Raw genomic sequence first — 10,092 nt, 5'->3', positions numbered from 1 at the left:
TTCAGAGAAGTTTCATGTACCTGAAGCATTCTCAGCAGCGGATGGTGCAGCCATGCTATCTTAAAAAGTATAAAACAGCCTTTTTCTTGCTGAAGAAACATATGCAGTACCAATACGAAGACAGAATAATAGTTGTTGCTTTCTATCAATTAACAAACATAATCCAGCATAAACAATCTACCAGGGAAAAAGAACAGGAATCAATGTCTTAAGAAGATTTGAAGCGATAAGAGATTGTGCAAGACAACTCAAGATCATAATGAGTTCATTCTATTGTTTTACAAACACTACTTTCTCCTGTTGGTAATCCACCCTACAACCTTTTTCCCAGTTAGTGTGCAGTAACCCAAGATGCTCCCAACTAAACTAGTCTCTGATAAATAAAATCTACATCATCCGGTAATGTCAATGAAGTTTTTAACACTTCCATTAATCTTCTTGCTGGCATTTCTATCGGGCTTTGACTTTCTGCGCATCTCTTCCGCTAACCAGAGAGAACCCATGAAGCACGCAACACAAGTAATCATATGGTTAAGTCATCAATATCTTTTTTATCACAAAGTATATTTACATCATGATCTCTTCTGCCCTTGCAATCTATCCAATCTACGCAGGCTGATTAAGTAACCTTCCATGGTTGTGTTCACCTTCATATGTAACGATCAGCATTGAGGGGTCATCCACGCACCTCTCCACATGCTTCCTTGCAGGGCAGCCTCTCACACTGCTGCACTTGTAGTATCCCCTGCAAGACACCATGCATAACTTCTTTCTGAGTACTCAAATCTTGAAACCAAGCAGCAAACAATGAGAGTTTTATCGTAGTCTGAAGATTTGTAATATTCGATCTAAACATTCGCAGAACAAGTGAACAACCATGCAAAGTACATACAATTTTAGATAAAAGGCCAAGTTCCCTACATCTCATCAGTGAAGCATATAACAGAAAATAATCTTATAATAAGAATGACAGTTACTATTTCTGTAGACTTCAATAAGAATTGAGGGATATAAGATCTCAATAAGCTCGTCATGAACTCTTTGACTTCAATAGTTGTTCCACTTCATTTTGTTATCCTCGAGAAATATTTAAGATAATCTTTGATCAAAGACTTATAAAGAAATGAATATTGATCTACTGACACTGGAGATGAGTAGCATTAGCATGTTATATTACAAAACTTTATGTTGATTACCTATATATAAAATTTGACTCAATCTGATATGGCAAAAGGTTTAGTTTGGCATGAAGATAGGAAAGTTAATAACGTAGAAGTCACATTATATACAATTCATCGAGTTCATCGCAATAAGTCAGCAAATTGATGAGTTAATACCTAGGATGTGGGGAACCCTTAATTGGTTTCTGTCCATATTTTCTCCAGGAGAATTCATCAGCCGGGATATCAGCAAGCTTGTTACTGACAGCAGGAACCTTAATAGATCTCTTCACTCTCAGCTTCCTTCAAAATAGGAGGAAAAGAGTAACCAGATTTAATTTTAAATCAAAACAAACAAGATAAAAGCCAATTAACTGTAAACCTTAGCTCAAGAAACTAACCTCTTCTTTGAGCAATGACACTTGCCCCCAGTAGCACATCTGCCACTCCCATCCTCCCCCCTACCAAAGCATCTCCTCCTGGAAGGCATGTGCAGATCGATCGTGTTGGATGATTGGGAGCCGCTGAGAAGCTGGAATGGCTTCCCATCCAAGCTGGCGACGCTCCCATCCATGCTCAAAGACGACAAGAATGACCTGGAAGATGACGCAGTTGCCGTACAACTAGAGCTATCAAACTTGAGACTCATCCCACTATTACTCCTCTTATACATTTCATTCTGTAACTTAATCTGCTGCTGGAGCTGAAACCTTTGATTGCTCTGCTGCTGTTGGAGGAAAAGGAGGTGTGCACTAGGACTCTGCGGTGCAAGTTGCAGTGTGCTCCTCGAAGCAGCATCCATTTCGATCATTGGGTTCTCCAAAAACATCCTTTGGTGCACTTGAGGAGAGATCTTGGCAGTAGGAATAAGCTCATTCACTGGATCTTCTACATGATTCCTGGGCAGAAGCTGGAGAGATATCATAGAAGGGCCTGCTCTAGACCCAAATGGGCTGTCCAAGAAGATCTTATGGTTAAAGATGGAAAGGGGCTTCCTCACCCTCTTAACCCTTGCATGACCCACACCATTACCAAGCACACAAACTACCTTCCTAAACTTAGAAACAGCTTCTCCTGCCTCTGCCATTAGATTTCTATATGGCAGGAGTTGGTCTTGGGACTGAGATAATAGATTTAGTACTCTATGACAGCTCTCAACAGCATCCCTAGTAACATCTTCCACCTCTTCCATCTCGAACAAGCAGCTAGAACACTTCTAAAACCCACAAGAACCTCAGCAGCAGGAGGCACTGCAAGCTCCTAACACCTGGTTTAGTAAAGAGATGTCAAAAACCCATACATAAAGACCCTCCCAAAAATGGACAAACAAATCAAACCTAGAATAGATTTTGATTAAATAAGACAAAGCAAAGTTGAAAGCATACAGAGACCAGGGGAGACCAAGATGAGAGCTTGATGATCTCAAACAGACAAGAGCAAAAAATAAAAAAACACTACAAGAAAGATGAGATTTTGAGCTGTTCGGATGATAGTTTAAACAAAAACAAGCAAAACCCAGCTGGCAAAATTAAGATTTTATCCAAAAAAAAAAATCCAACTAAAAAACACTGATCTGAAGAGCTATAATAAAATAGCAGGCTCACCTTAGGAAACCCTAGGCCTCGGGTGCTCCCAGTAGCTCGTCCTGCCACTGCCGTGGGATCGAGGAGTGTGAAAGCGAAGACCCAACCATGAACAACAAAAATAGAAAAGTTTCTTTCCACCCCTCATCTAATTAAATACTCCCAAGAACGCAGCGAAAAAAAAAATATCAAAGAAGAGAGAGAGAGAGAGAGAGAGAGAGAGAGAGAGAGAGAGAGAGAGAGAGAGGCGATACAGTGTACTTTGACAGTACAAACATCACAGCCGTTGATTCTTTCCCCAGATGCCACGATGCAGAAAATGGACGGCTGATAAGGGCCTTCTGCTGCGTTGCTTTCGTAGATCAGACGGTGGGGGCCCACTCAGTTACCTCGTTTTTTACTCTTTCTCGTCCTTTAATTAGTTACTAATTAATTTTGTTTTACTCTATCTTATCGACACTTTGATCCTAATCTCTCCGCTTCCGCCGTTTGTCAAAGTGTGCGTCAGAGCGATGGGCCCCGCGACGAACCTCGCGTGCTTCGCTTGTGCCTCTGCAGCTAATCACAACCCGAAACGTGGAAGAAGAGCATCGTCCTTCGACACGTGGAGGCCAGGCATTAGTTCGCCGCTCAGTTGGCTAAAATGGTGCGGGCCCGGTGAGTGCCGTTGACTGACGTGGATTAAGTGCAGGTTAGTGATGATGGTTTAGGCCTAACTCCTAAGTGGATCGGGTTATATAATTTTTGATCCGGAGTTTTATCTTGAGAATTAATTCTTCCAGCAAATGGGTAGCCATATTATTCTTTTCATGGGGGGACTTTTTATTTATTTCTTCTTCTTCTTCTTCTTCTTCTTCGTAGATAGGATAGGGATGTATTAGTTGTTCTAGACTTCTAGTTAGCGGTGGAGAAGAAATCTTGTTAACTTAATATCACTATCCATTATACTTGCAAATCTTGTTAACTGAGAATGCTAGATAAATTTAATCATGCTTGTGAGACGATTCAGATTATATTCTAGCAAATTTGAAGCCACTGAAAACTGATTAGAATTCAAATCCTTGCAGGACATAATACTACGTAACAAAGAATTGATCGATTCAATCATTATACATCCAGAAGCCGTTAAAAAAAAACTATATATATAATATTTTATTATAAAAAAAAGGTGTTTGTGTCATCATTCTCATCAATAGAATGAATGATTTGAAGAATTATTTTGCTGACTTGTGTACCTGAGGCTGAGAGCTCACTCTCCTCTCCTCATCACAGGAACATATTCCAACAAAGGATGCAAAAATTTCCACAAATGATTGACCAAGTATCCAGGAAGCATCCACCATTTGGTTGTGGGAACGGGAGATGGCGTGTCGGACCACTAACTACAAAAAGGCAATCAAAAGCTAAGGAAGGCTTTTTAGACTTGAGAGGAGAGCTAAGAAAGACATCACTCTCAGCAAAGACAATTTGATTGAATAATTTGGGCTTGGATAAGGCCCAAGTGGGGCCACATGGCCCGTAATTGATGATTTGCTGTCATCAACCTCAACAAGTTAATGCCTCAAATCTATCCTTTTGATGATGTTCTCCACTTCAAAAGAAATTTTTAAAAAAAAAAAGGTAAGAGAGATTGGATAAGATCTCATTTCGCTAGTTTATAAACAACTCCTCCTTTCCTTTCACTTGAAATTTTGGAAACATTTTAGATACTCACAGAATTAACTCGATTTGGTTAAATCCTGAGTCAATTCCAAAATTAACATCATACATGATGCTGAAACAACCCTGCTTCACGCTTTCAACGTTTCAAAGAATAAAAGGCAGCTGATGGATTCTGGGGAATAATTCAAAATGGTATAATAAGATCACTTACTACAAAATAGTACATAACTTACCATGTTTCTTCTACAATCAAACTTCCGAGTAAATCTAAAGTGTTTCCTTGATGTTCCGAGAACAGACTGTAAAATTACAATCACGCCCTAAAATTGTAGCATCTTAAGTTCCTCTGAAATAACAACCTTTAAGAGTACACACCAAATCTTATTGCCAGTGCGATCCAGCCTTGCACTCGTCTAATATCCATAGCTGGGTCCATACGTAGAACCATATCCTCCACCAGTGTGTGTAGCAGGTCCAGCATTCACCGGAGGAGACGTGTACATTGGTCCATGTGATGAGTAAGAATTGTAACCCTGATCGACAGAGCCCGCTGTGTTTTGCATTGGTGCACCTGCTTCAGCCATGAAATTCTGCACAAGTAAAAAGGATCAGAAATGACTTGATGGTCATCGACAACAAAAGACAAATGCAGATTGCCCATGTAGAGAGACAAGGACAATCAGTTTTTATTGTCAGTAATCATGATAAATTAACTATTAGACTATTAGACTATTAGGTCTTGTTTGGTTTGGGACTAAACCCCGAACTTGATTAGTTAGTCTTATTTTTTAGTTTTAATTTTTTAAAGAATAAATTTGATTAGATATGAAAAAAATTAAAAAGATGTTTGGTTACTAAGCTAGTTTAGGGATTCCTAAATGAGTTTGGGAGGGCCCTAAACTTAAAAGCAAACATGGCCTAGAGAACAAGAACCTGATATCTAATGAAGACTCAATTGAGGAGAAATTACTTAAAAGACATGCACAAGGGTCTAGGGCCTATGATCTTCAATTATTCTAAAGTGATAAGGAGAAAAAAATATATATATGCCTGTATCAGTTGTTGTGCAGTTTGAACTTGTGTAGCAGTTCCATTGATCTCAACCGTCATTTCTCCGGTAACACCTCTGCTTTCCTGGATTGTTATGGCTGCCCCACTGGCTCGTCTGATATAGCTAATATTTCCACCAGCTGCACCAATTACAGCATCAGCATATGAAAGTGGAACTTGCATACGTTGTGTGACCTGTACCAAAATCCAATTCACATGGCTCACTATGCAACAGAAATTTAAGTTGCCTATAATCCATTATTGCCAAACTTTAATTACAAACAAACCTGTGAAACATGTGGTTGAGAATGTTGGTTAGCGGAAGAAAATTGCCCCACAGGTGGTGGTGCATCTCTCCCGTACATAGATATACCATGATGAAGAGGTTTCTCCATAGGAGGATATTCGGGTGGAGAGTAATAGCTATCATGTGGTCTTGGGGGCATATATTGAGGATTGCCACCATATCCAGGAGGGCCAGGGTTTGGTGGAGGACCTTGAGGATGGCCCCAGGGTTGAGGTGGAGGCAAGTTCTGCTCTGCATGCGAACTCGGCATGGACATCTGCAGAGTTATTTCATAAACTTTGAAAAAACCCGATAATTATACAAGTTCAAAGATCGAAAATTATTGCTCTAAAGAACTTGTAATAACTTGATCTGAAAAGGAGTAAGCAAATTACACGAAATTCAAATAGTGGTAGAACACTGCGATCAACCAAAAACTTTCTCAAATGAGAAACAATCAGTTCCACGGCTTTATGCACTCCTGTAGGTGGCCCTTGTATTTTGACCACCCTGTCTTCTTGCAATGCAAAAGGTGGTAAGTCATCTGCAAAAGGTCAAAGCATTAGAAATAGAGAACTCATAGTAAATAAAGTAACAGGTAAGAAATTGATTGACATTTGACAAGATAGATCATCTTCACAAAAAGGAGCACAAACTGAGCTAGAAGCCTCGAACCTCCCAGAAGGAATGAAGCCTTACTGGTACCAATCAAAGATCACTTATGGGCCATCAAAGTAATATATCCATGCCTCAGAATTGCAGGTACACCTTATAATGACTAGAGGAATATGTTGTATATCAAAGATAAGATCCTACCCAAAATATAAACATTCCTTGGAAACAACCATGCTTAAGAATAGCCCATGTTTGGAACCCTATACCTTTGTATGTAGATTCCACATTGTCAAGAGCCTCGTGTACTAGGACTTTTTATTATCCTAGGAAAAATACCATGATCAAGAGTTACTACAATACATGGATAGACCAAGACACAAGCTGATGAATAACTGATTGGGAAGTCCTAAAAGTGAAAAATGCAAATATCTGACATATTCAATTCTTCCTAATACTATTGGCAAAATTGTGGACTAGAAAATATGAATACACCATATATTGCTCAGTAGCATGATTCAGGGAAATGCCAGCAAAAGGTACGACATCCTACCAAGGACACGAACAGTGGTGGTAGAAGCTTCTTGAATAGACTTTATGGTTGCACCCTGCTTTCCAATGAGACTACCCGCTTGTGTAGCTACCACGAGTAATCTTGTTGCTACCATGTTGGTAGGATTTTGTTCAGTAGTCTCCCCATCTAAACCATCTACTGTCCGTTTATGAACCTTAAGCAGACCATCCATCGCAGGAGATAATGAAGCATCAGGCTCTTCCTTTGCTGAAACCATCACCTTCAACAATAATCAGCTAATGTCAGATTCAAGCAATATTAAATATAATAAAATCAGAAGGGGGAAAGCTGTTGAGCTGCAGCAATATGAGCTTGTCAACACTTATGGTCTTTGAACTACAAAAGAATTAACCGGTTGATTTTCATTATCCCCAAACAAATTTTGAGAAAAGGCATGGCCTTAAATACTAAAAGGAGAACAAGTCGATCCTACAACAAACAGTTACTCTAAATGTCATCGAACGGATTGCAGCTGTGCAACATAAACAAGTACGAGTTTGTAATATAAACCCTTTTGACCAATCAATGGAAGGCTGTATTCGATGGAAGCATATGCAAATAAGGAAAATGGTCTACATATTACCAGATGAATCATTTTATAGGAAACAACCTAGAGAATTACTTAAAAGTCATATAGAATAAGTATTATCAATTTCATTGCCACAAATTAAGTACTGCATGTTTATATAAACATGAAATATGCAAGTTACGTTAACCTAACCTATAAGGTCGAATATCGCTATCAGTGGAATGTTTCTGTAAAAACAATGGGTAAAGTTGGAAAGTAGATATAAAAGGAAAATAATGTTACTAAGATCAATGATCATGTTGACAAATCTCTAAATCCTTTATCTTGTACTTCTATCCCCATTCTCAAAGGATGCTAAAGGCTACTGGCTGATATATTGGCTAATTTACTCCCATTTCAGAAAATTGACCATTTCAAAGTCGTTCTCTCTATGATGATTAGTTGATTACCAACCTTGTTTGATCAAGGTTTATTTACTTCACTGTATCAATATGAAGCCTACACCAAATTAAGCTTTATAGTTTATAATATTGTAATTAAGCTAACTGACAATACTGCCAATATGTGCTACCAGCATCAGAGCACATTCTTATTTGATATTTCTTCAAAGATAAATAACTCCAGCAATTCAAATCTATTTCGCTAATTCATTTTCCGATCAGCAGGCATCCATTTTACATTATTTCCAAAGCCACACAATCTTTGTATTTTGATAAGTAGGTCATACTACAAGAATCATCTACTTACAAGGAGGACTCATCAGGAAATACCCTACATATGCTCCATTTTGTAATAAGGAAATTTCTAAAGGAGTTATATCTAGTTTGGAGCACTGGTCAACCAGATCTTTGAGTTTAAAATAGAAAATTGGAGCTTGTTATTCATCCAAGAAATGTCAGATCTACATCATATTAAATACGTAGCAACATAATGTTCCACAACTTAACCTTCAAATCTGGACTTCATTCTTCTACTGCAGGTTCTCATTGAAGATTTGGCTTGCGAAAGGTCTGCAAAAAAAGAACTGGCAGAGTCTAAATATAGTTAACTCTAATTAAAAGAAGTTGGAACTTTGGCAGAATGTTTGAGCCCTTATTTTCTCACCATGGTTCTTAAAGCTATTCCTTAATATTTTATTTGTTCTTTAAGTTAAGGTAATCTCAATTCTAATTTGACAGCATAATTGTGCTGCCACAGTAAATCAATTTGATGTGCTGAATAAATAGTGTCACATCCATTAGAAGGAAAATACAAAATAAAGGATCAATAGAAGCAGCTAAATATCAGGACATGAATAAAAAAGAAAATCCATTATCATAGAAAACAGATTTCGTAAGAGGATGGTACAATGTTATAAATAAATATATGGAAGTTGATGCAGAACTCCATTTCCAGACCATGACAAAGATAGGATTCTTAAGAACTAAGGACATTATTTAGAAAAAAAATACCAATAACACTGGGGCCCAATGAAGTTACTGTTAATCAACAATAAAATTGAATTTTTGAGAAAGCTCTATAGGCAACTTACAGCTCTCTCTTGTGCTCCTGGAGGACCATCCAAGATTTTGATACGAGCTCTTGATTCCTCACACATTCTCTTTATGTATTCACCTTTTCGGCCAATGAGACTACCAACCTTGTGGGAAGGAATCAATATTCGAAAAACACTTTCCCCAGGCCACCCAGGCCACCTCTTCTCACCATTGCCAACTGCATCTTCATCATGTTCTGGTTTTTGATTGTCCGAGTTATCAATCACTCCGGCTAAATCTTGATCAGGAAATTTTTCCTCCAATTCAGCCATACTTCCTTTCACACTAAAGTATCCAGCAAGTAATCAAATACTAAATGAAGACAAGATAAAACTGTGAGAAGACCAATGAATATTAAAAACCTTGCTTACTGGATGCTTCAAAGGAAAAAGCTAGTTGAAGAGGACTCCTTAGATGTATACAACCTTAGAATAAGAACAAGTCCAACTGATTGGGAAATACTAAACTCTACACTAGTACAGGTGGGACGCTGTATAAAGTTGAAATCCAATGACTAAGCTATATATATATATATATATATATTAAAAAAAAAAAGCATGCACAGTGGAACGTTAACGCATAATTTCTGAAAAGCAACCATATTGATGCATCTAGCATAACTTTTCTATTAATTTAAAAGGAACAATCAATGTCATCAAAATATAAAGTAGATGGCAAAGAGGCTAATAATTGGATTTTATGCTAGATTTAACGTATTAAGGAACATGAATTCCTTAAGAAAGACCAGGGCATGTTTCTTCCTACTATATTAAACTTAAATCAAGTACACAACAAGAAGCGGAAAGGAGTACACACTCCTGTAAAGATATCAGATGTCATTAGATAATTTCCGTCTCCTAAGAGGCTAAAACCCTAGAAATCCCAGCATAGGGCACCATGGGAAGAAGAATTAGAGAGGAAGACAGACAGAGAAGGGATTCGGAAGCAGTACCTGCAGAATTGGCCTCGTCGGTGGAGAGGTAGAGATAAATTTTCGAGAGAGATGTTAGGGATTAGGGTTCAGCTTCACTCACGAGCGCGTGAAGTGGATATGTCTTCCTTATTTTGCAAATAAACCCTTGAGTATCTCTGATATTACGA

At 38.2% G+C, this 10,092-nt stretch overlaps 2 protein-coding genes across 3 annotated transcripts; both read right to left on the bottom strand.

Moving 5' to 3' along the window:
* Positions 1–217: 217 nt before the first annotated feature.
* On the bottom strand, positions 218–2,927 carry LOC140786958 (protein WRKY1-like). Its single transcript, XM_073135682.1, has 4 exons — positions 2,765–2,927; positions 1,562–2,427; positions 1,338–1,463; positions 218–745 (listed from the first exon to the last, which is right to left on the bottom strand). The coding sequence occupies exons 2-4, from the start codon at positions 2,350–2,352 to the stop codon at positions 607–609; spliced, it is 1,056 nt and encodes a 351-aa protein (XP_072991783.1). The 5' UTR covers positions 2,353–2,427; positions 2,765–2,927; the 3' UTR covers positions 218–606.
* Positions 2,928–4,575: 1,648 nt separating this feature from the next.
* On the bottom strand, positions 4,576–10,076 carry LOC140785954 (flowering locus K homology domain). 2 transcript variants are annotated; one of them, XM_073134099.1, is made up of 7 exons: positions 9,944–10,076; positions 8,988–9,276; positions 6,907–7,147; positions 6,137–6,285; positions 5,743–6,018; positions 5,456–5,650; positions 4,576–4,995 (listed from the first exon to the last, which is right to left on the bottom strand). In XM_073134099.1, the coding sequence occupies exons 2-7, from the start codon at positions 9,261–9,263 to the stop codon at positions 4,819–4,821; spliced, it is 1,314 nt and encodes a 437-aa protein (XP_072990200.1). In that variant the 5' UTR covers positions 9,264–9,276; positions 9,944–10,076; the 3' UTR covers positions 4,576–4,818. The 2 variants fall into 2 exon arrangements, with proteins under 2 accessions (XP_072990200.1, XP_072990201.1); XM_073134100.1 differs by having other exon boundaries at positions 8,988–9,303; positions 9,944–10,042.
* Positions 10,077–10,092: the final 16 nt, after the last annotated feature.

Source organism: Typha latifolia, chromosome 4 (assembly GCF_019914945.1).
Source record: "Typha latifolia isolate L0001 chromosome 4, TyphaL0001v2, whole genome shotgun sequence".
NCBI lineage: Eukaryota > Viridiplantae > Streptophyta > Magnoliopsida > Poales > Typhaceae > Typha > Typha latifolia.
The sequence above is the reverse complement of the archived record's forward strand: the minus strand, read 5'-3'. Positions and strand labels throughout refer to the sequence as shown.